At 41.1% G+C, this 26,767-nt stretch overlaps 1 protein-coding gene across 2 annotated transcripts in view; it reads right to left on the bottom strand.

Moving 5' to 3' along the window:
• The window catches only part of ryr2a (ryanodine receptor 2a (cardiac)), a 727,422-nt gene that overhangs the window by 220,034 nt on the left and 480,621 nt on the right, over positions 1-26,767 (bottom strand). For both annotated transcript variants that reach the window (XM_073050574.1, XM_073050575.1), the window contains exons 37-44: positions 23,999-24,104; positions 18,358-18,501; positions 16,729-17,002; positions 12,672-12,786; positions 7,877-8,009; positions 5,879-5,982; positions 4,059-4,194; positions 2-188 (exon numbers count right to left, since the gene is read on the bottom strand). In XM_073050574.1, coding sequence (XP_072906675.1) covers positions 2-188; positions 4,059-4,194; positions 5,879-5,982; positions 7,877-8,009; positions 12,672-12,786; positions 16,729-17,002; positions 18,358-18,501; positions 23,999-24,104 — 1,199 coding nt within the window. The remainder of the gene's footprint in view (position 1; positions 189-4,058; positions 4,195-5,878; positions 5,983-7,876; positions 8,010-12,671; positions 12,787-16,728; positions 17,003-18,357; positions 18,502-23,998; positions 24,105-26,767) is intronic.

Below are 26,767 nucleotides of genomic sequence, written 5' to 3'. Positions count from 1 at the left end.
CAGACTTCTCCGAGATTCATCAATTGGTGAAAGGCCATCTCTCGCTGGGTCTTCAGAGATCTTTATGGCTTCCTCCATGGCAGACAGGAGTCCATCCCCACCTTCTCCTCGCAAAGCTGGGCCAAAGCATTCAGGGCGCCGAATCAACAGTCTCACAACCTCATTGGCATTTTCTTCCACACTCTCACCTGCAAATGGCAGGAACAATACAGGGCTGAGATATCACACGCATTAAAATAAATTACCTATAAATCACAATGTATTTCAAAACATCAGGTAAATAAGTAGATGTTGCAACACAAAACGAACAGCCTGGAAGACATCAAATGAGTTCCTAAAACAGGTAAACTGAAGATTGAATTTTGTTCATAATAAATCCTAAAATAAATAAAAATATGGAATTATTAGATTATTCAGTTCAGCATGCAGCTGAATATATATTTTATATAATAGATGTAACAGAATTGCATTGAATGTTATTGATGATTTTAATTTTAAAGTACAATGGCGCACGTAACGTAAATGCTCATAATCGCACAGCAGTGTCATTAAACGCTGAGCACTTTGCTCTAATGGTAGACTTGTGACTTTAAAGTAGGTTTTACAGCCAACTGAAATGAAAAACTAAATGAAAGACAAGTTTGTCCCTTCATCACTGCACCGCAGCAATTGAATATCAGCTCCCTTTTACATAGACGTATGACATTCCAGCCAAGTGCACCCATTCATCACAGTCGGTAACAAGGCACACAGCTATTACTCAGAGCTTAACATGGGAGAAGTGTCAGTCCTTACCTGGTGTGTGATGTTTCCAAATCACACATTCCAGCACATTTATTCTTGACTTCAATTTACTGGATCATAAAGCTATAACTCCAGTGAATGCTCACTGAAAGCATGCCAAACATAAGGCACACTATTATCACCAAGTTGCTATGAAATAACGTATTTTCATTTACACAAGAAAAGGATTACCGGTAATAAGTATTATTTTGTTATTAATAGGTTAAGATGTTCCTGCAGTACAATTTCCAGGGGCAGAACAACCAGCAAATTAAGCCTTCACTTCATATTCTCTTATTTCAAGGATTTATTATGTTACTCATAAGCAAGGGCAAATCTGCAGATGCTGGAATTCCAAGCAACACACACAAAATACTGGAGGGCCTCATCAGGCCAGACAGCATCTATGGAAAAAAGTACAGTCGAAGTCTTGGTCCTGGCGAAGGGTCTCAGCCCGAAACGTTGTCTATACTTCTTTCCATAGATGCTGCCTGGCCTGCTGAGTTCCTCCAGCATTTTGTGTGTGTTGCTATGTTATTCATATTTCAAATTCATAACTTGCACATGGCCTATCAGCAGCGTCAACAGAACTTTACCTAAGTGGGATTTCTTGCATGTCAGCGTTGGTTATATAAAAAGGGAGCTTCACAAGCATTTGTCCATTGTACGTGGCCTATCAGTGGCTATAACCGGAGCATCAATCATGAGACAGATAGCAGGGAAGGTTCAGGCATGAAAGGGAGACACTGCCTAGCGGAGCAGTCATCAAAGCAGCGGTCATTGACAGAGTGATCTGAGGCAGAATGGTAGGGCTTTGGCTCACTTGGGCTTCGGCGATATCAGGTCGAGGAGAAGTAAGTTGCAGGTGAGGAATAGAAACAGTAAGTATGTCTGTGAGGCCAGTGTTCTGTAATGGGTGTCAGATGTGTGAAGTTTGGGAGTCACCGAGCCTCCTGAAGGCCACAATCTGCACCAGGTGCGTCGAGCTGCAGCTCCTTAGGGACCGGGTTAGGGAACTGGAGATGTGGCTCGATGATCTTCGTCTGGTCAGGGAATGTGAGGAGGTGATAAGAGAGAAGCTATAGGTAAGTAGTCACACCGGGGCTTTGGGAGACAGATAAGTGGGTAACAGTCAAGACAGCAAAGGGCAAGAAGCAGATGCTAGAGACTACTCCTGTGGCTGTCCCCCTTAACAATAAGTACTCCTCTTTGAATACTGTTGGGGGGGACCGCCTACCTGGGGGAAACAACAATGGCCGCGCCTCTGGCACAGAGTCTGGCTCTGTGGCTCAAAGAGGTAGGGAAAGGACGAAGGCAGCAGTGAGAGGGACTCTGTAGTTACGGGGTCAGACAGGTAATTCCGTGGACACAGGAAAGAAACACGGATGGTAGTTTGCAACCTCCACTTTAAATATACCCAATGACTTGGCCTCTGCAGCTAATGAATTCCACAGACTCACCACCATCTGGCTAAAGTAATTCCTCCTCATTCCTGTATAGTCCCACCTCTGAGCCAGAAGGCATCAGGATCACAGATGCTCTCAGTTCATAGTGATCAGAGCTTAGACTCTGAATGCTGGGTTGATATCAAGTGAACACAGCCTCAGTAGGTGTGGGTGGCCTTGCCCCCATGTGTAGGTAATGACTAAGCCATTAAAACCCTTCTTCCTGACAAAATTAACCTCCTATTATCAGGGATAATGATGGCAATGCCAAAGAAAGCAGCATTCGTGTTGACTTTAAATAGATTGAGGATCCATTAATCTCACCATATCGTCAGCATACAGCATGGAAATAGGCCCGTCAGTCACAACAACCATTTATCCTACTCTGATCCATTTTATTCCCTCCGAATTCTCATCAGCTCTTCCGAGATTCCACCACTCACTGACACGTTAGTGAAAACTTAGAAAGGCCAATTAACCTACCAACCCTGTGTGTCTTTGAGGTGCAGGAGCAAACCAGGCCACCCAGAGGAAACCCATGTTTCCTCTGCAAACTCCACACAGACAACACCAGAGCCAGGACAGGAAGATGGTCACCGGCACTGGGGGAGCATCTCTGCTTGCAGAAGCACTGTGTCATTCCTGGATCTTCTAGAAGTGTCTTGAAAGAGCTTGAGAAGGTAAGGTTTCATCAGTTCACCATGGGCATTTAGATCATGTTGTCCATTTACTCTATTTGTAGAGTAAATTAATCAGTCTCAGGTTTAATATCACTGGCATATGTCATGAAAGTTGTTATCTTTGCAGCAGCAGTGCAATGCAATACATAACAACAGAAAAAAACTCAATTGCAGTAAGTATATATATTCAATAGTCAAATTAAATAAGTTGTAAATTAAATAAAAAATTAAATTTTTAAAAAATAGTGAGGTAGTGTTCATGGGTTCAATGTCCATTCAGAAATTGGGTGGCAGAGGGCAAGAAGCGGTTTCTTAATTGTTGAGTTAGTGCCTTCAGGCTCCTGTTTCTCTTTCCTGATTGTAGCAATGAGAGCAGGGTGTGTCCTGGGAGATGGAGGGGGGGTACTTATTAATGGATGCTGCCATTTCAAGGCAGTGTCCCTTAAAGATGTCCTTGAAAATTGTGTGTAGGCACTCAGTTAAACTCAGAGGAACAAATGAATAAGTAAAGAAATATTTAATTACTGTTTGCAGAATTATCCAGGATATTGGAAACACAGTCACAGATTCATCCCAGGTTGTGACTTGATTATTGATATATACTTTTCACCATATTGTATCCTCAGAAGTAATTCAACTTCATTTGTACCTGACTTGTTTCTTTCACCCTTACCTTTATAACATCAACTCTTTTCACTCTATACACCTCCATCTCGTTTGGCTAACGTGTTACTTAACGTTACTTAATGTGTTATTGTACCTCATGTACAATAAACCAGATTAAAATAACATGTCAAACCCCTGCAGAGTGAGGTGCCTTGCATATCCCTGCAAGTACTGTTCTCTGAAAAGCTTCAGAATCTAACTGGCATGTATTAGATCATGACTGTTTTTGGCCATGATGCCTCTGCCTGCACTAATCTTTCAATATGCAAAGAATAAATAAAGGGAAAGAGCATCATGTCCTCTCCGTTTCATTCCTCCTTTTCCACAATGTGACTGCTGCAGCTTATCACTCTGCTCCAGGGGTTCCCAAACCAAGTCCACAGACTCCTCGGTTAATCATAAAGTTCTATGGCATAAAAAGTTAGGAATCCCTGCTCTATACAGTCTTCACTGCTACAGAACATACCTTTAGATAGAATCTTACCATTACAAAATACAGCAAAACGGAGAAAATCCAAATATCGTTCCCCTTCGACGGGATTCCACCCAATATCTGGGTAACCCTTGGCAACCAGCATGGCACAGCTCTGCAAGCCACATCCAGCCAAATACTGAACAACCTAGGGAAAGAAAATTATCAGAGATCACCACGCACCTCCATTCTGCATTGGTGATGTTCATGAAACTGTTTAGTTTTATCAAAATAGCCTTCAACTTCTGGAATAGCTACTGAAGACAACGTATAAAAGGACACTGGATCTTGAAGGAGATGATCCCACAGTTCCACTCAAGTATGAAGGCTAATTAATATGGAGACCTTCCACTGTCCCACAATCACTTGTTGCCTATGATTAAGACTGGAATGATCCTGTTCACAGTCTTCCACTGGGGGTCATAGGTGAGGCCACCAGCGGCAAACAGGTCTGCATTCACATGACTTTAATGGGGGCGAGACACCTCCCATTCTTAGAGCTACCATTTAATTCAATGGACAACATTTAGAAACACTGAACATTATTCGGGATATACTAAAATAAAAATATGTAAAAGGTTATAATTAAGAACATTTATACAAGCTTAATTATTATTTTAAAAGCCTTCAATGAGCTGATGATTTTTCCCATTCATTTCTGGTGGTCCACTGGACTTATTGTAGGTTTAGCTGTCACAAACTCAGCACTTGAATTTCCTACACTGGGAGCTGAGATACATGCAGTAGTTGCACTGCTCCATTGAACAACGCGGTTGCAAAGCGTGGTTCTGGGGCTGGCATCTGCAGAGTGGACTGGAGTCTCTTCTGGGGAATAGCCCAGTTGCGGACACATCTGCCAGAAGATCCGTGTGGACCTTGGCAGGAGACTGACATGATGATCCTTTTTTAAAAGGGACAAGAATTTGATGTAAAGGACTTGGCAAACATCTCTGATTATTTGCAATTTGGCTGCATTGTTTCTATTTAAAATGCAGTATCATTTCATTTCAAAAATCAGTATCTAGGAAATAATCGGTTTATTTGTTGACCTAAAATTGCTATAAGCCACTATGTGAGAGACTGCTCTTCACTGAATGTGCTGGAGGAAGCCTTGGCAATTGCGAGCACTGCTTTAAGGACTCTTGAGTAAGTGGAAATGTCAATGGTGTTCCTCTGGTTCTGACAATTCAGCAGAAAACATGCTTCTGAATTAAAATGCAGCTTGTACTGAGAAAGGAAAAGTGTCAATATTTTTAAACTAGAAAAAGAATAGAGGGCTGAGCAAAATAGATAACAATGGGATAATAAATGGGAAAAGCCACAAGCAGTGACGAGTTCAATAAGGATGCAAAACATAGAACACTGCAAGTATGACTAGTGAACAAACTGACAGAAATGATCAGAAACAAAACTAATTGCTCTTTCGCCAAGTACAAATTAATGAAGAAAAGACGGTGTTGATTTGCTCACACTTCTCAGCTAATATTACTAAATGTTGAAGAAGGCAAGGCACCTGATTCTGAGAGTGGAGAAGCTCAGCAGAAGAAATGAAACTCATGGAATAAAAGGGGTAATGGGATTAGGAATATGAAATTACCTTAGGGAGACTGGCAAAATACATGCCAGACGTTTCCAACATAAATTGCAGAACATTTGGACACTTCATCATTATATTGTGTCTTTCTTTTTATATATATATAGATCCATTAGATGTGATTTCAGGTCACTTTCCAAGTCTCAAACTGAACATTGTGTGGATTTTAAAAAAAAATCTATCTTAATCAATAATGAAATTAATCACCAATAACTGGATTTGCAAGAGTAGAAATTACTTTTTCTAAATCAGGCTCTCGCAATGCCAGGGCAAGTTCATTGTTGTCCATCACAGATGCTGCAGCAACATCCAAAGGAGTAGAACCTCGCATGGAAGGAGAGGCTGTTGAGAAAAATGAGGAACAGGTTTATAAAGTTTTTGTGTGTTCAGTATTTCACAAAACAATCTGGGTGTAAATTACCTTCTATTAAATAAAATATAGAAAGCAAAGATGATTAGCTTTTATTTTAATGCAATCATTAATACTGTAATGATAACTGAGAAAGCATGAAGTTTATTTCCAGTGTGAGTTTTGCTCTTTGAGGCTGAGTGCTAACTCTCAAATCATGTTCCCATTAAAGTAACTGACATAGATATATTTGCCGCTGTGAGAAATTTAAACATTTCGGCTATTAGGTTATTTTCTTTCTCACTTGAATAATCAATATCAGAGAATGAATTTTTTTCATCTTTCACAAAGTAATGCAACTTCTTAAAGCTTTGTCCAAATTTATTCAAGTCTACCCAGCATGTAAAATATAACACCATTAATACACCAAAGCAACAGATACAAAATGCTGGAGGAACTCAGCAGGTCAGGCAGCATCTATGAAAAGGAATAATTTTGTGTTTATTATTACACCAATCCAAGATGGCTGATCCATCTTAAAGTCCAACTGAAGAACTTAATATATGATCGATTATAGCTTTCTTAAAGAAGTTCACAGCTGCGAATTGAAAAACGGGGTTCATTGCAACCAGTGGTTAAAACTTCTTTCTCAGGTAAAGATTGAGTTAAAGATGAATCCAGAGACTAAGATTTGTTAGAACAGTTTGATTTATTTACTTGAAATTCGATGGGGAAATTAATCTATTTGATTCAGATTTATTAATGTCTCTGTTTAAAAAATGTCAAGGGAGGAATTGAAGGTAAATATTTTTTGTACTCAGCACTTGATCCATTTATTTTCAAGATTTTATCAATTCTTCCCAAGGAGTGTACATGAACAGCTTTGTCAGAAGAATATATCTTGTTATACCGTTGAGACACATTCATTTCCAACACAATTATCTTTCTGAATTGATAGATAGATAGATACTTTATTCATCCCCATGGGGAAATTCAACTTTTTTTTCCAATGTCCCATACACTTGTTGTAGCAAAACTAATTACATACAATACTTAACTCAGTAAAAAAAAAATATGATATGCATCTAAATCACCATCTCAAAAAGCATTAATAATCTCTTTAAAAAGTTCTTAAGTCCTGGCAGTAGAATTGTAAAGCCTAATGGCATTGGGGAGTATTGACCTCTTCATCCTGTCTGAGGAGCATTGCATCGATAGTAACCTGTCGCTGAAACTGCTTCTCTGTCTCTGGATGGTGCTATGTAGAGGATGTTCAGAGTTATCCATAATTGACCGTAGCCTACTCAGCGCCCTTCGCTCAGCTACCGATGTTAAACTCTCCAGTACTTTGCCCACGACAGAGCCCGCCTTCCTTACCAGCTTATTAAGACGTGAGGCGTCCCTCTTCTTAATGCTTCCTCCCCAACACGCCACCACAAAGAAGAGGGCGCTCTCCACAACTGACCTATAGAACATCTTCAGCATCTCAGTTTTTGAAGTTCATTCCATGGGTATGAGTTGTATTGTGCCTTTAATATCTGTTCTCCATTTCTATTTACTCAGAATCTCCATCACCAAATTACAGAAAACCACTTTTCAAGATTCAAAATCTTGAACATTGAATCTTGAATCGTTTAGTTACATCCACTATTCAGTAAAGCCACTCATTTTTAACAGCTTACTGCAAAACATAGACAAAAAACCTTTACATTTCAATATAATTTTCATATATCATTCAAATTACTTACTTATTTAGTTTCAGATAAAGTCTTAAACTATCTGGATATTTTTGACTTTGTTTAAAATTACAAACTGAATCTAAAATAAATACCCAGTTCATTCCTGATATAGTAGGATCTGGAATGGAATAAATGTCCTACACCTTACCTAATCCAACACTGCTGTTTTCTAACAGGTAGCTCAAGTGGTCAAACATTGCTTTCTGATTTTGTCGACTGATTCGGCAGAAGTAGCACAGGAAACGGCAACAGTTGGCCACCATCTTTGGGAAGATTATTTCCTAAAAGAACAGATTCAGAGGCCAAGAGAATCTCAGTTTATTTATTTCATATTATTTTTGCAGTTTTTAATGAAAAATGACTGAGAAGCAAAATTGTCAATGCCTAGAATTGTCATACATGGTTAATACACATGGGACCATCAAAGACAGTGTTCCTTTCAATAAAACTGTGCTTAAAGGATTTGTATCATTTTCACATCAGAAACAGCTGCCTCAAAGCTAGAAAAAATATTTGAGTATATTTGTGTTTGTTGTTTTATTTTACCCAAGCTTTAATATTTCAAATTTAAACACATAAGTATGAATTGAAAATACTGATTCATCGTAGTTTTCTGGGTTCAGCATTAGGCACAGATAACTTCAAAAGAAATTGGGTCCAATCTTTTTAGTACAGGATATCTCAGTCACAGACAAAAGGAACTATACTCTAAAACACTGATCATACATAAAATCCATTTTGCTCATGTTTCCATAGGTTAATGACCATTTCTGCCTTTCAGAAAATTAAACCAGGCACCTCCAAGCACTATTCGCCTTGACATGACTGATGACTTCCTGCATCTATTTGTGCATATGACAATGTCAAAATCGTGCAGCAGTCATTTCTGTCTTAGTCATGAAAACTGAAGCAATAATATTCGCCCTGTGACCCTGGCTTATAATTCTCAATACAACAAGGAACGAAGTTGTGATGCTGCTAGAGAGGGTGCAGAGGAGATTGATCAGGATGTTGCCTTTCAGTCATGTGGAGAGACTGTTCTCCCTGGGACTGGGGGAAGTTCAGAGGAGACATGAATGAATCAGAATCACAACCAGGTTTAATATTACTGACATATGTCATGAAATTTGTTGTCTTGTGACAATATTACAGTGCAAGATGTAAAATTTACCATAAGTTACAAAAAAAATAGTACAAAAAACTAATAATGAGGCTGATGAAATTTAGAGATGCCTGGACAGGTTAGACTGTGGGAAACCTTTCCTCATATCAGAAATAGGTAAACTGGGTGTAGACTAAGGGGATCTGAGGATAATCTTTTTTATACAGAGAGCCTCTGCCATGGATGAGGTGCTGGAGGATTGGAGGATAGCTAATGTTGTTACGTTGTTTAAGAAAGACTCCAAGAATAAGCCGAGGAATGATAGAGCAGTGAGCTTGACATGAGTAGTTTGAAAGTTATTGGAAGGTATTCTAAGGAACCAGATATACTGTATAAGTATTTGGACAGACGGGGACTTATTAGGGATAGTCAACATAGCTTTGTGCATGGTAGATCGTGTCTAGATAGATAGATAGATAGATAGATAGATAGATACTTTATTCATCCCCATGGGGAAATTCAACTTTTTTTTCCAATGTCCCATACACTTGTTGTAGCAAAACTAATTACATACAATACTTAACTCAGTAAAAAAAATATGATATGCATCTAAATCACTATCTCAAAAAGCATTAATAATAGCTTTTAAAAAGTTCTTAAGTCCTGGCGGTTGAATTGTAAAGCCTAATGGCATTGGGGAGTATTGACCTCTTCATCCTGTCTGAGGAGCATTGCATCGATAGTAACCTGTCGCTGAAACTGCTTCTCTGTCTCTGGATGGTGCTATGTAGAGGATGTTCAGAGTTTTCCATAATTGACCGTAGCCTACTCAGCGCCCTTCGCTCAGCTACCGATGTTAAACTCTCCAGTACTTTGCCCACGACAGAGCCCGCCTTCCTTACCAGCTTATTAAGACGTGAGGCGTCCCTCTTCTTAATGCTTCCTCCCCAACACGCCACCACAAAGAAGAGGGCGCTCTCCACAACTGACCTATAGAACATCTTCAGCATCTCACTACAGACATTGAATGACGCCAACCTTCTAAGGAAGTACAGTCGACTCTGTGCCTTCCTGCACAAGGCATCTGTGTTGGCAGTCCAGTCTAGCTTCTCGTCTAACTGTACTCCCAGATACTTGTAGGTCTTAACCTGCTCCACACATTCTCCATTAATGATCACTGGCTCCATATGAGGCCTAAATCTCCTAAAGTCCACCACCATCTCCTTGGTCTTGGTGATATTGAGACGCAGGTAGTTTGAGTTGCACCATATCACAAAGTCCTGTATCAGTTTCCTATACTCCTCCTCCTGTCCATTCCTGACAATCTTACAGATCAATCTAATCAATCTTATAGAGCTTTTCAAGGAAGTTACCAGGAAAGTTCATAAAGGCAAGGCAGTGGGTGTTGTCTCCATGGCCTTTGACAAAGTCCCACATGGGAAGTTGGTCTAAAAGGTTCAATCGCTAGAAAATCAAGATGAGGTAGTAACTTGGATTTGACATTGGCTTCATGGAAGAAGCCAGAGAATGGCTGTAGATTGTTGCCTCTCTGAATGGAGGCCTGTAATTAATGGTGGGCCTCAGGGATCGGTGCTGGGTCCATTGTTGTTTGTCATCTGTATCAATGATCTGGATGATAATGTGTAAACTGGATCAACAGATTTACAGATGATTACAGGATTGGGAATGTCGTGGACAGTGGGGAAGAGTATCAAAGCTGGCAGCAGGATCTGGACTAGCTGGAAAAATAGGCTGAAAAATGGCAGATAGAACTTAATGCAGACAAATGTGAGGTGTTGCACTTTAGGGGGACCATCCAGGGTAGGTCTTACACAGTGAGTGGTCAGGCACTGAGGAGTGTGGTAGAACAAAGGGATCTGGGAATACAGATTCATAACTCCTTGAAAGTGGGGACACAGGTAGATAAGGTCATAAAAAAAACCTTTTGGCACATTGGCTTTTAAAAATAAATGTATAGAGTACAAGAGTTGGGATGTTATGCTGGAATTTTATACTATGTTCATAAGGTTTAATTTGGTGTATCGTGTCCATTTTTGGTCACTGACTTATAGGAAATATGTAAATGACATTGAAAAATGCAAAGAAAATTTGCGAGGATTTTGCCGGGACTCGAGGACCTGAATTATAGGGAGAGGTTGAAAAGGTTAGGATTTTATTCCCTAGAACTAAGAAGACTGAGGGGAATTTTAATAGCAGTAGACAAAATTATGTGGGATATGGATAAGATGAATGCAAGCAGGCTTTTTACACTGCAGTTGGGTGAGCCTAGAGGATCAAAGATGAAAGAAGAAATCTTCAAGGTGAAAGGTGAAATGTTTAAAGGGAACATGAGGGGGAACTTCTACACTCAGAGGGTAGAATGAGCTGCTGCTGCAAGTGGTGGATGTGGGTTTGATTTCAACATTTAAGAGAAATTTGGATAGGTACATGGATGGGTGGGCTATGGAGGTCCATGGGGGATTAAGCAGATTCAAGGCTCAGCATGGACTAGATGGGCCAAAAGGCCTACTTCTGTGCTCTATGACTCCTCCAGAGTAGTGAGTACGTGGAATACACTGCTGGAGAGAGTAGGGAAAGCAGTCACTACCGGCATTTAAGACATCTTTAGATGACAACTTGAATCACCAAGGCACAGAGGGTATGAGGCAAGGGCTGGAAGATGGGAATAATACAGATCAAGCTTTATTCACCATATACATTTACATACATTAGGAACTTGCAACAAAACACAACAACATTCAACAATTATAAAGAATAAAGAAATATAAAATTAACATTAGAAGTATGGATATGGAATAAAATGTCTGCAAATACATAAATACGAGCATGCACAGGCACCTATAATGTAAACAGCGTCATAAAAAGTGTTTTAAAGTGTAGCACAGTGACTGAGGTAATAGAGTGGGATGGGGGGAGGCCGAACAAGAATGGTTGATCAGATTCACTGCCTGGAGGAAGGAAGTTTTAAGACGGTGTGAGGTTTCTTTTTAAGTAGCCCTGCAGTGCTCTACAGAAGGGAGCTTTTAGAAAACGCAGTATGCTCGACTGCTGGCATGGATCGGGTGGGCTGAATGGCTTGTTTTCCTACAGGTTTGCTGTGAGACAATAATTAGAGGCTTCTTTCAGGGGCATCAAAGATGAGTCTGTCTACAGCAGCCCCCCAAGTTTCCAAGGTTGTGCATAAACATTCACTCCAGTCGGGCAAACATGCCCTCAGCACTTATACTGTGATCTCTGCCTCCGTATTGAACCCATGCTTCACAGTGACACAGAGAAAACTGTGGTATAAGACACAACCCGAGCGGACTTTTCTCAATGAAGGAAATGCTGATTCTATACACAATGAAGACACGAGCTTTTCCCCTCCTCCAGGGCAGCCTTTAATTCTGCCTTGAAGAGAATCCTTAAAGTCTGAGAACTGCTCCCCATGAATCCAAGCAGCTGTGATCTCGGCAGGAACCTGCCACCAGGCATGCAGCATTCAGGCGGAAAATCAAGAAATTATTTTTTTTCTTCTGAAAGGTGAATTTTTTCCCATTTGTGTGAGTTTTATTTAGTGGACCCCCTCCCCAGTCCCGCTTGGTATCTGCAACATCTATCTAGGGCACCCTTAAGGGTAAACTGTAATTTCTGACTTCTGTTTGAACAAAACAATAACTCATCTCAAGACACAATAACTTCTCATGCAGGAAAAAAAATGATGAATTGTACTTTGACTAATTCTGTTTTAATTTTTCTGTGGAAAATACATTCAGAAGAAAGAAGTACACGGAAGAAGAAAAGCGGCAGTGACATTTCAATCAAATCTAACCGTTTCTACCTTAGACTCTCCACCTCCGAGCACATTCACCATCACTTCCATCACTGTCTCGTGCATCCCCAGGGCTCTCATTAGATTGGGATGCTGGTAAAACACTTTATTATTCATTATATCCCTTCACGGAAAACACAAGAGAACAACATACTGATTAAACACAAATGGGTATTGATCGACTGCTCTGAAAATTCCTCTACCATTACATGACTGTTGATTTAAAAAAAATTTTAAATGACAGGTGTAGCAGAAATAATTATGTTCTATTTAAAATTAAAGGGCATTGAACCACTGAAAAGTAAATGAAATCATTTTTGTCAAATATTAAACAAGATGCTATAAAATTGAATTGCAGCTGAAAATTAATTTCAAAATGAAAAGGGCTGTTGACTCAACAGTCATTAAGAACTAAGTGTTCACGATGTACATAGGTTTAGATGTCTATTGCATTGTAGTTATTCTAAGATTGTCCCTCTACTTTGGGAGTTCTCATTTACTTCACTTCTGCAACAGGCCAACCTAATTTACTATTTTTGTTGCACTATTGCACTTTACAAATAAACGTTCTGAGAAGTCTGATTCACAGAATCTTTTCAACAGAGAAAGAGAACATTTGACTGACTAACTCTGTGCCACAAGCCTCACAGTCCCATTGCTCCATCGCAGAATCAAATCGGACGGTGCCGACAAGAACTTGATTTCATGTCCCATCCTAAAGATGGCACCCCTGACAGTGTAACACTTTGCTCCTGGTACCGCTGAGATGTCAGCCAAGAGATACTGTTCCGAGTCTCCGGAGTGGGATGCAACCCAGAGCCTTCTGAATCAGAGCGAATAAAGGGAGATAACGACTGAAACTCAAGCAATACTTTGCACAGAGATATTGCTCAGACTAATAATGATATTAGAAATTTAGTACATGTGATATGAATCAAATGACAGAAGATATTGGTTGACTATCAATATTGTGTGCTTCCAATCAAGTAAATTTTTGATGAGAAAATCTGCAGATACTGGAAATCTGAGCAACACACACAAAATGCTGGAGGAAATCAGCAGGCCGGGCAGCATCTGTGGCAAAGAATAAACAGTCGACGTTTCGGGCCAAGACCTTTCATCAGGTCTGGAAAATAAGATGAGTTTAGAGCAGGAAGGTGGGGGGGGGGAGGAAGAAGCACAAGGTAGTAGGTGATAGGTGAAACCGGGAAAGGGGGGTGAATTAAAGGGCTGGGAAGCTGATAGGTGAAAGAGATAAAGGGCTGGAGAAGAGGGAATCTGTGAGGCAGGGGTAGAAGACCATGGAAAGAAAGCGAAGGGGGAGGAGCACCAGAGGGGGGTGATGGGCAGGCAAGAAGTCTGAGAAATCGATGATCAGTCAGAAGGCTGCAGAGTTCACAGTGGAACATCAATTTCTCAAACTTCCAGTAATCGTTCGCCAACCCCATCATCATGCCCATTCCCGTTTCCCTCTCTCACCTCATCTCCTTATCTGCCCATCACCTCCCTCTTCCCTTTCTTCCATGGTCTTCTACCTCCTCTTATCAGAACCCACCCCCAGCCCTTTATCTCTTTCACCTATCATCTCCGTTGCATAAATCCAGCCTGGAATTGATGGATCAAATGACATCTTTCATGAATCACATGGGGGAAGGATGATGTTGCAGTGGTTAACAGCATCCAGGTTCCATCCTGATCTCTGGTATTGTCTGTGTTCTCCCTGTGACAGTGTGGGTTTCCCCAGGATGTTCGAACTGCCTGCTGCTGGTCGGTTGTCGCCTGTGCAAGGTGAGTGGCAGCAGTATAGTTGGAGGGGGACCGCAGGTATGTGAGGCAGAATAATAAGTGGGAAATTAGAGGTGGATTAGGATAGATGAGGGAAATGGGATTGATAGGATGGTAATGAGACCCAGTATACATTTGGTGTGCTGAATAGCCGCTTTCACTGTCATGAGCATCAAAAAATATGAGAATATTCCCACAGAGTTGACCAGCTAAAATCTGTTTGGCCCTATGTATGGTTTTCCTCCTTAGCTGAAACTGTCTTTTCCAAAACAGCCACATTTCTTCCACTAATAAAGCAGTTGGCAAGAAGCCTCACACACAAAATGCCGGTGGAATGCAGCAGGCCAGGCAGCATCTATAGGAAGAAGTACAGTCGACGTTTCAGGCCGAGACCCTTCGTCAAGACCCATATAGATGCTGCCTGGCCTGCTGCATTCCACCAGCAATTTGTGTGTGTTGCTTGAATTTCCAGCATCTGCAGATTTCCTCGTGTTTGCAGCAAGAAGCCTGCTTTCTTTTCTCATACCAAATATATATTTACTATTAACACAAGAGATTCTGCAGATGCTGGAAATCTTGAGCAACTAACGCGAAAGGCTGGAGGCAGGTCAGGTAGCAACGAGGGGAATAAGCAGTCAATATTTTGGGCTGAATATTTCATCAGTCCTTGCAGAGTTCCTGCAGATTTCATGTGTGCTTCTCATATATTTATTATTAACTCCATAATGCCCAAATTCAAAGATGGTTGTACCGTATCTGAGGTGGCTCTTTCAATGCCTAGGCTAAATGAGAGCATGAATTCTCAGTAGCTCTGCAGTCCACTTCGTTAGACTCCAGGAACTTATCATTCCCGCCCCAGACCCCCTGCAAACAGTGTGGGAGGTGTAAACACATCTCCAACACTTGCCTGACGTTGGGACTGTCCTCTCAGATCCCCACCATCATTGAGTTCTCACATACATGCATTTTGGTTGAGAAACAAATTAGAACTTTTCAAAAGGCAGCCTGTGTGTCCTGCCATGAAACTTCATCCCCTCACCTTATTCAGAACTCAGAAGTCAGTTGTTAGAGGACAGCTAATCTCCTTTGCAAAAACTTTTTGTAGATTGGTTTTCTCTATTTCCTCAAACCCTCCCATCAGACAGGTGGGAATAGCTTAATCTAGCTCACCAGGTTGGAAATCCTCAGCTTTGGGTAAAATATTGTATACATCTCATCCAAATGAGTATAGTAAGACAGAGCATAAGTCATGGTTCTACTCCAACAGAGAATAGTAAACAGTAGCAAGTTGCAATTTAACGATAAGGTCTTCCTCCCCTACTTTGAAAGTTTTGATCTTAATGTGACCCTATGCAGGAATGGGTAGACACAACGAACACACTTGTCTATTATCCTTGTAACACCCTGGGAAAGGTTCCACTGCTAAAATAATGGTCTTTCTGTAGAAGCCATGTCTGGGGTATGGTTAGAGATAACGGGTACTTTGGAATGTGAGCTGGATCTTTTTGTTTGACATGAGATGAAAAGAGAAGACGCTGGAGAGAACTGGTTGTAGGATACGACTTGGGGGGGAGATCGTGACTCGATGGAGTCGGACAGCGAGAATTGAGCTCCAACTGGTGCACATTTGACTGTTTAATTATAATGGGCCCTTTTCGTTTTTTTCTTTCTTTTCTAACCCTTTAGTTAAGATTCCTTTAATCGTATGCAGTGTGCTGTCTGTTGTTTCTTGGCACTGAGTTGTAACAGGGTAGCAAATTACACAGCATTCACACAAACCGGGAGTTTGGTGTGGGAGAGCTGTCTCAATCTCACGGGTTTAGTGGGACCAAAGTGTGTATTCCCTAGACTTACGCAGCCAAGGAAACCAGCGAGGTTTCATCTTCTCTGCACTACACCACACCACTGACAAAGATGGGCCAGTTCCAGCATGCCACGACAGTTTGAAGGATGAACGTTATACAAAAAGAGTAACCATTCACTATCCATTGTATTACATTAAAATTGCTTTACAGTTTGTGCAGAGTAATTCATCAGAATTGTGAAGCTGGTGCATTATATGGTGATATTAACACATTCTACTTTTGCTCCAGAACTCATTCCGTTGAGGGTAACGGATTTGAGTCACAGTGTAATACTCGGTGACACAACCAGCTAGGAACAAATTACTTGACATAACTTAATATCACACCTAGAATTCAAATTCAAATTAATTTCTATATTGTCGTGCACTTAATGTATCTACTTGAACCAAATAAAGGCTAATTTTTTTCTCACTCACCCAAGCCCACGGATCATCAGCTTTTCCTCTTCTTTACCCATTCTAACGCTGAGAAGAGATCTGATCTGGCCCAGTGAAGCAAGCAAGTTTATTGTATCCTCCACAGACACTTTATTTATTGTGTAGGTCTTGGGTAAAGCACGAACAAGCTCGCCAATGCCATCATATTGCCGATGCAGCAAGACGAACATGGCTCGAACAAGCTCTGGGTCTTCAATCACTGACTCTTGGGCCCACCGTACCATTGTCTCAGAGATCAACTGCTGAAGAGTGGCTGAAAATAAATCAAAATTAGACATTAATTTCCATGAAATCTATTGAGCACCTCTGCAGAATATTAGGAGAAACATTGTTTTAGGAGAAATGTAACAACTACAATTAAGTTCTCATATGTAACAAAGAGTGCAAGAGTGAAGCTTTCTTGTGCACGCCTGGTGTTGAAATATAGCACATTTTGAAAGTTGCCATTATTTTTCTTTGATGCCCATACAGATCATCTGAGTGGCACTGTTATCATAACATTACAAATGATTCAAAAATTTTTTTTAAACTCCTAATGTTGAAAATTTGAAGTAAGATCACTGAACAGAAACATTAACTCTGTTTTCTCTTCTAGAGGCTCTGTTTGATCTGCTGAGGATTTCCAGCATTTTCTGCTTCATATTATCAAGTCAAGTCAAGTCAAGTCAATTCACTTTTATTGTCATTTCGACCATAACTGCTGGTACAGTGAATAGTAAAAATGAGACAACGTTTTTCAGGTCCATGGTATTACATGACACAGTACAAAAACTAGACTGAACTACGTAAAAAAAAAACAACACAGAGAAAGCTACACTAGACTACAGACCCATACTGGACTGCATAAAGTGCACAAAAACAGTGCAGGCATTACAATAAATAATAAACAGGACAGTAGGGCAAGGTGTCAGTCCAGGCTCTGGGTATTGAGGAGTCTGATAGCTTGGGGGAAGAAACTGTTACATAGTCTGGTCATGAGAGCCCGAATGCTTCCTAGACGGCAGGAGGGAGAAGAGATTGTATGAGGGGTGCATGGGGTCCTTCATAATGCTGTTTGCTTTGCAGATGCAGCGTGTAGTGTAAATGTCCGTGATGGTGGGAAGAGCGACCACGATGATCATCAATTAATTGGATTTTCTCAGTATCTCATGACTAGTTCTACTGAAGCTTTAAAATTTTTTACATCTTACTTCCACCCTTTGCCAATATTTCCATTGTTGTCTCTCTTTCGACCAGAGGTTCCCATTTGTTTAAGCCTTGGCCCTCCACCACTAATCAAAGGGTCAATGGACCCCAGGTTGGGAACTTTTCCTCCAGTCCACTTCCTCTACCATTCTTACTCCACCCTCCAACTGGGCCAAAGCGCCAGAGAGCAACCTCCACCAAAGTCATCCTGGAGCCAACATGCGTAACAACATTTTGTCATGGTAACCTCATTGCTCCAAACATTGCTGGGTAAAAGAATATATATAATTTCTGTAGGTGCAGAGATCAACTGGAGGGTAAATTTAAGGAGGAGTGGCATCCTATAGTGAGATAGTTATAAAAGATGGGGTTAGAATTGAGATCCTGAGAATGGCCACTGTGTGAAACATTAGAAACACTCACTGGACTTCTTCACTTCTTGTTCCATTGGATTCTCTTTCTGCTTTTTCTTCAGGTAAGTCACTTTTTCTACCAGATTCATTAGACGGCCCCTGATCGTGGAGTCACTGTCATCATTGTTTGCTTCTTCTTCTTCCAACTCAATCCCTGAAAAAGAGCAAGAATAAACATTCTATTTTTAACCCCAGATCCTCAAAACTAATCAATAAACTTCAAGACCTTAGCCTCAATATCTCCCTGTAAAATTGATTCCTCGATTTCCTCACTTGCAGACCTCAGTCAGTTCAGATTGGCAACAACATCTCCTCCACAATCTCTACCAACACAGGAGCACCACAGAGCCGTGCACTGCACCCCCTGTTCTACACGCTTTACACTAAGCAGTCCCAATACCATATTTAAATTAGCTGTCGTTGGCTGAACCAAAGGTGCTGATGAATCAACATATAGGAGGGAGAATGAAAATTTGACTGAGTGGCGTGACAACAACCACTTCTTCTTCAATGTCAGCAACACCAAGGAGCTGGTTACTGACTTCAGGAAGAGGAAACTTGAGGTTCATGAGATGTTCTCATGGGGGGTGCTCAAAGGATCAACAACTTTAAATACGTTGGTGTTATCATTTCAGGATCTGCTCTAGGCCCAATACTTAAGTGCAATTACGAAGAAAGCACAGCAACGCTTCTACTTCCTTAGAAGTTCGCGAAGATTCAGCTTGACATCTAAAGTTTTGACAAACCTCTATAGATGTGTGGTGGAGAGTATATTGACTGGCTTCATCACAGCCTGGTATGGAAACAAAAATGCCTTTGAATGGAAAATCCTACAAGAAGTAGTGGATAAGGCCCAGTACATCACTGGTAAGCCCTCCCCATCACTGAGCACATCTACACAGAGTGCTCTTGCAGGAATGCAGCATCCATCATCAACAACACCCCCCGCCAATACCCAAGGTTCTCTTCTCACTGCAGCCATCAAGAAGAAAGTACAGGAGCCTCAAGACTCAGGTTCAAGAACAGTCGTTACCCCTTAATCATCAGGCTCCTGAACCAGGGAGGTTAATTTCATTTGCTGAATTGTTTGCGCAAACTATGGACTCACCGCCAAGGACTTTTCATCTCATATTCTCGATATTTATTGCCTGCTTATTGATTTATTTATCTAACTATATAACTATTTATTTATTTATTTAGTATTTTTTTTATCTTGCACAGTTCGCTGTCTTTTGCACACTGGTTGTCTGCCATGTTGGATGCAGTCTTTCAGTGACTCTATTATGGCTCTTGGATTTCATAGGGGTGCCTAGGCGCAACTCGAGTAGCAGCAGTACCCTCAATGGATACGATTAAATATTCCCATTTCAGCCTGATACAACTAAAAAGCACAACTGTTTCCAAGGTCTGTATAGTCAACAAAAATGTCTTAATGCACTTAAGTAAACTATCGCTGCTTAAAACCAACAGAAACAACACCGATTGTGATCGGAACCGTCCACAGAGAACACCTCGGAGGAAGCGCAGGTGTAGATCAGCGTTACAAGTGTGTTTAGGGAAACGCGGTTTTAAGCTCACTATACCGACTATCTTGCTGGCAAACATGCAGTCTCTGGTGAATGAGATCAATGATCTCATAGCTAGTGTGCTGAATCAGAGGGACATAAGGACTGCATGTGCCCTTTGTTTCACAGAATCCTGGTTAACCCCTTCCGTACTGGATGCAGCAATCCAGATTGACGGGTTTACTCTTCACTACGGGTTTACTATAGATCGATGGAGTTTCTCAAAACCAGAGGTGGAGGAGTATGCCTCATGATCAACTCCTCTTGGTGCACAAATATATCAGTGCTGTCCCAATTCTGCTCACCAGACCTGGAATATCTAGCAGTAAAGTGCCATTCTTTTTACCTACCACAGGAGTTCTCTGGGGTCATTTTAGTAGTAGTTTGCATTCCACCTCAGGCCAATGTCTGAGCAATGGGATCAACATGCACAAAACAGCGCACCCTAATGCTCTCACCCTCATTGTGGGAGATTTTAACCAGGCCAGTCTGAAAAAATCACTAAGCAATTACCATCAACAGATCTCTTCCAATACCAGAGGAAACAACACACTGGACCATCGCTACACCACCATCAAGAATGCCTACCGTGCTATTCCACGCCCTCACTTCGGGAAGTCTGATCACCTGGCTGTACTTCTACCCCCTGAGTACAGGCAGAGACTGAAGACTGCAGCACCAGTAGTGAGGACCAAGAAGGTATGGACAAGAGAAGCACAGGAGTGCCCACAGGACTGCTTTGAATTGGTGGACTGGACTGTATTCAGGGATTCATCTTCAAACCCAGATCAGTATGCAGCAGTTGTTACCGATTTCATTAAAACCTGTGTGGATGAGTGTGTGCTCACAAAGACTTAACTGTACATTCCCAAACCAAAAGCCGTGGATGAACCAGGAGGTACATTGTTTGGATCTGTGACATTCAAGTCTGGCGACCCAGGCCTGTACCAGAAAACAAAGTATGATTTGTGGAGGGCTATTTCAAGGGCAAAGAGACAATTTCAAACAAGGTTGGAGGTGACATCAGACACACGGCAACTCTGGCAGGGTCTGCAAGACATTACTTCCTACAAAGCGAAACCCAATAGTATGAATGGCGGTGATGCTTCACTACCAGATGAACTCAACGCCTTCCATGCACACTTTGAAAGGGAGAACACAACTACAGCTGTGAAGATCCCTGCTGCACCTGATGACCTTGTGATCTCCGTCTCAGAGGCCGATGCTAGACTGTCTTTAAAGAGAGTGAACCCTCGCAAGACAGAAGGTCCTGATGGAGTACCTGGTAAGACTCTGATAACCTGTGCCAACCAACTAGCAGGAGTATTCAAGGACATTTTCAACCTCTCACTGCCACGGGCGGAAGTTCCCATTTGCTTCAAGAAGGCAACAATTATACCAGTGCCCAAGAAGAATAGTGTGGGCTGCCTTAATGACTATCGCCCGGTAGCACTCTCATCTACAGTGATGAAATGCTTTGAGAGACTGGTCATGACTAGACTGAACTCCTGTCTCAGCAAGGACCTGGACCCATTGCAATTTGCCTATCGCCACAATAGGTCAACAGTAGACACAATCTCAATGGCTCTCCACACGGCTTTAGACCACCTGGACAACACAAACACCTATGTCAGGATGCTGTTCATCGACTATAACTCAGCACTTAATACCATCATTCCCACAATCCTGATTGAGAAGTTACAGAACCTGGGCCTCTGTACCTCCCTCTGCAATTGGATTCTCGACTTCCTAACCGCAAGATCACAACCTGTGCAGATTGGTGATAACATATCCTCCTCGCTGACGATCAACACTGGAGCACCTCAGGAGTGTGTGTTTAGCCCACTGCTCTACTCTCTCTATACCCATGACTGTGTGGCTAGGCATAACTCAAATATCATCTATAAATTTGCTGATGATACAACCATTGTTGGTAGAATCTCAGGTGGTGACGAGAGAGCATATAGGAGTGAGATATGCCAACTAGAGGAGTAGTGTCACAGCAACAATCTAGCACGCAACATCAGTAAGACAGAAGAGCTGATTGTGGACTTCAGGAAGGGTAAGTTGAAGGACCACATACCAATCCTCATAGAGGGATCAGAAGTGGAGAAAGTGAGCAGTTTCAAGTTCCTGGGTGTCAAGATCTCTGAGAATCTAACCTGGTCCCAACATATTGATGTAGTTATAAAGAAGGCAAGACAGCAGCTGTACTTTATTAGGAGTTTGAAGAAATTTGGCATGTCAACAAACTTCTATAGCTGTACCGTGGAGAACATTCTGACAGGATGCATCACTGTCTGGTATGGAGGGGTTACTGCACAGGACTGAAAGAAGCTGTAGAAGGTTGTAAATCTAGTCAGCTCCATCTTGGGCACTGGTCTACAAAGTACCCAGGACATCTTCAGGGAGCGGTGTCTCAGAAAGGCAGCGCCCATTATTAAGGACCTCCGGCACCCAGGGCATACCCTTTTCTCATTGTTACCATCAAGTAGGAGGTACAGAAGCCTGAAGACACACACTCAGTGATTCAGGAACAGCTTCTTCCCCTCTGCCATCTGATTCCTAAATGGACTTTGAGTTTTCGGACACCGTGCTCTGCGCAACAGTGCTTTGTTTTTACACATTTTTTAATCTATTCAATATACATAATTGGTTTACTTTTTTATTTATTATTATTATTATTCTCTCTGCTAGATTATGTATTTCATTGAATTACTGCTGCTAAGGTAACAAATTTCACGTCACATGCCAGTGATAATAAACCTGATTCTGATTCTGATTTATTGCAAATGCCCACAAGAAAATGAATCTCAGACATAGAAGTAGTTTGATAATAAATTTACTTTGAACTTTGAAATTAATGACATTCAGAAAACAAAGCAAGGAAGAGGGATCATTGTTTTGGAGTCGCAGGGTCACAGTAAGGTCACCCTGAATGTTGTAGATTTCACTTTACTTGTTACTGATGAACTTTGAGATGGATAGAATCATTGAGGCATAGAGTACTACAGCACAGAAACAGGTCCTTCAGTCCCTCTAACCTGTACTGAACTATTACTCTGCCTAGTTCCATTGACCTGTACCTCAACAATAACCCTCCAGACCTCTCCCATCCATGTACTTATCAAAATTTCTCTAAAACGTTAAATGTTGAATTTGAACCCACATCCACCACTTCCCTGGCAGCTCGTTCCACATTCTCAGCACTCTCTGAGTGAAGAAGTTCACTCTCAAACTCCCCTTAAACATTTCACCTTTCACCCCTTAATCCATGACCTCTAGTTCTAGTCTCACTCAAGCTCAGAGGAAAAAAGCCTGCTGGCATTTATCCTATTTATACTCAACATTATTTTGTATACAATACCTCTATCAAATCTACCCTCTTTATCCTACATTCTGGGGAATAAAGTCTTAACTTATTCAATCTTTCTCTATAACTCAAATCCTAACAACATCCTTGAAAATTTTCTCTGCAAACTTTCAGATTTATTGATATCTTTCCTGTTGGTAGCTGACCAGAACAGTTTTAAACTGACCATTTTAACTTCCCTACTTACTTCCATAAATAATCTCATGCTGCTGATTTGATTAATTCAACTTCTAAGTAATCAATAAAATTGAACGCTGCTTTCTTTAAAAAATCTATAAAATTTGCAAACACCTAAGTGAGTTCCCTCTGGTTCACCCAATCTCCTCTGACACTGAACACACCCTCCTCTAACACCCAACCCATCCTGACCTAACACCAACCTCTCCTTAGTACTTGACCTTTACCCACTTTACCCACAATCTCACTGTCCAATGGTCGATCCCTGATTGCAACCCATCCCCAGCTGAAGATGCTGTAACTTAATTGTCTTCTGTGAACACTGAACATTAACCTTCACAACTGAGCTTCAAAGTTTAACCAAGCTTGTTTATTTTCAAATAGTGACATTAATTGCAATTACCCTTTAAATTCATTCATGTTCATTTATTTCTACTTTTCCCTCAGAATCACATTTTACTGCTACTGTATATCATGTGAATTTGGCTTGGTATGCCCGCAATTATAGGAAGGATACTTTCAAAGTGGGCACTAACCACAATGTGCCATGAGATCTTCATGGAAATCCAGCAGGTCTTCACGTACTTCTCCTGGGCAAGGACATTCACGTCTGTCATTTTTAAAGCTTAGCAACATGTTAATCTGAAAATAAAACAGATATATTACTCTTACAACAAAGCTCTCATGTTGCTGGAGTAAAAAATCAGGACAAGCTCACTGTGTAGATGAAGGAGTACAATTTCTTGCAAAATATTCAAACTACATTTGAGTCTTTCATTTTTTTTCCATCTGAACCAGAATTAGAGTCACAAATTCATCACAGATATGGGTCTTCTGCCCAACATGTCTAAGCCAATCACTAATTACACACATATCTTTACTATTTTTGTGATCATCATTTGGGTCTTTATTAACTATGCTTGGCAGGTACATGTAGGTTACTTATTGAGGAAGTATACAGAAATATCCAGGATTTCTTGTGGGTTATCTTTTGAATGTTTTGAATGAGCTTAAGAAATAGTTTTTCACTGAGTCCGCACCAAATATCAAGACCTCACTTACACTAGTTTGACACGAATTCCATTTCTCTTCATCACCATTTTCCCATCAACTTTACCTTCCACCACTCATTAAAACACCAGGAGCAAATGACAGAGATCAATTAATCTCCCAAGCCACACACCTGTAGAAAGCAACTTGAGCACCTGGAGGAAACAGAGGCAGTCGCAGGGAAAACATGCAGACACCACATAAACAGCACCATAGATTGTGACTGAGCCCAGGTTGCTAGAGGACTGAAGCAGCAGCTCTACCAGGAGACCTCACTTCATAGACTTTGGTCTAACACTGAGTCATCCAAATGCACCTTCTTAAAAATTGCTCTGAGATGTCAAACGAGGAGTGAATCATGCTCAGTTTAATGATATAAACTCACCTGGCAAAAACTTGAAAGCTGCATATTATAGAGACATCTATCTTCTTAATCTATTGATTGCACCTCTGATTTTTTTTAATTTTCTCCCCATTTAGAAATAGTCATCACCTTTATTCCTTCTACCAAAGTACATAATGATACCCATTTCCCTATACTGTGTTCCATCTGCCAATTCTTTCCCTATTCTCCTAATTAGTCTATGTCATTCTGCAGATTCCCTACTTCCTCAACACTACCTGCTCCCCACCTGTCTTCGTATCATCTGCAAACTTGACCACAAAGCTATCAATTCCATCATCGAATCATTGTCTTATAATGTGAAAAGGAGCAGTCCCAACACCAACTTCTGGCAACCAACTAGAAAAGGCACCCTTTATTCCCAGTCTTTGCTTCCTGCCAGTCAGCTAATTTTCTATCCATGCTAGTTTCCTTCCTGCAATACCATGGACTCTCATTTTGTTAAGCAGTCTCATGCCTTCTAAAAATCCATCTAAAATCCTATAATTTTCTATCTTTTGCCTTCCTCCTTTCCTAGAGAGTGGAGAGACATTTGCAATTTTCCAGACCTCTAGAACCATTCTAGAATTTATTGATTTGTGAAAGATCATTACTAATATCTCTGCAATCTCTTTAGCTACCACTTTCTGAATGCTGGGGTGTAGTCCATTTGTCCTGGTGACTTAAATATCTTCAGACCTTTCAGCTTCCCAAGTCATAGCAGCTACACTCATGACTGCCCCCTCACACTCTGGAATTTCTGGCATACTACTAGTGTCCTCCATAGTGAGGAATAATGCAAAATGCCCTTTATATTTGTTCGCCATTTCTTTGTTTCTCCATTACTACCTCTCCAGTGTCATTTTCCAGCAGTCCAATATCCACTCTCACCTCTCTTTTATTCATCATACATCTGAAAAAACTTCTTGTATCTGCTTTTGTATTATTGGCCAGCTAACCTTCATATTTAATCTTTTCTTTGTTTATAGATTTAGTAGTTGCCTTCTTGTTCATTTGTCCATTTGTCCCTCCCAACATTTAACCGTGAGAACAGAAGATGTACTATACCTGCCCATTCACTTCCTCCCTCACCTCCATTCATTGTTCCAAACAGTCATTCCAGGTGAGGCAACACTTTACTTGTGAATCTCTTGGGCTCATCTACTGTATCCGGTGTTCCTAGTGCAGCCTCCTCTACATTGGTGAGATCTGATGTAGATTGTGTGACTGCTTTGTTGAACACCTCCAATGACAGATAAATCCCCAGGGCCAGATGGTCTGCATCCCAGAGTGCTTAAGGAAGTAGCCCAAGAAATAGCGGATGCATTAGTGATAATTTTTCAAAACTCTTTAGATTCTGGATTAGTTCCTGAGGATTGGAGGGTGGCTAATGTAACCCCACTTTTTGAAAAAAGGAGGGAGAGAGAAACCGGGGAATTATAGACCGGTTAGTCTGACATCGGTGGTGGGGGAAATGCTAGAGTCAGTTATCAAAGATGTGATAACAGCACATTTGGAAAGAGGTGAAATCATCGGACAAAGTCAGCATGGATTTGTGAAAGGAAAATCATGTCTGACGAATCTTATAGAATTTTTTGAAGATGTAACTAGTAGAGTGGATAGGGGAGAGCCAGTGGATGTGGTATATTTAGATTTTCAAAAGGCTTTTGACAAGGTCCCACACAGGAGATTAGTGTGCAAACTTAAAGCACATGGTATTGGGGGTATGGTATTAATGTGGATAGGGAATTGGTTGGCAGACAGGAAGCAAAGAGTGGGAGTAAACGGGACCTTTTCAGAATGGCAGGCAGTGACTAGTGGGGTACTGCAAGGCTCAGTGCTGGGACCCCAGTTGTTTACAATACATATTAAT

Source organism: Hemitrygon akajei, chromosome 7, assembly GCF_048418815.1.
Source record: "Hemitrygon akajei chromosome 7, sHemAka1.3, whole genome shotgun sequence".
In the NCBI taxonomy this organism is placed as follows: Eukaryota; Metazoa; Chordata; class Chondrichthyes; order Myliobatiformes; family Dasyatidae; genus Hemitrygon; species Hemitrygon akajei.
This window is presented reverse-complemented; position numbering and strand designations above follow the sequence as displayed.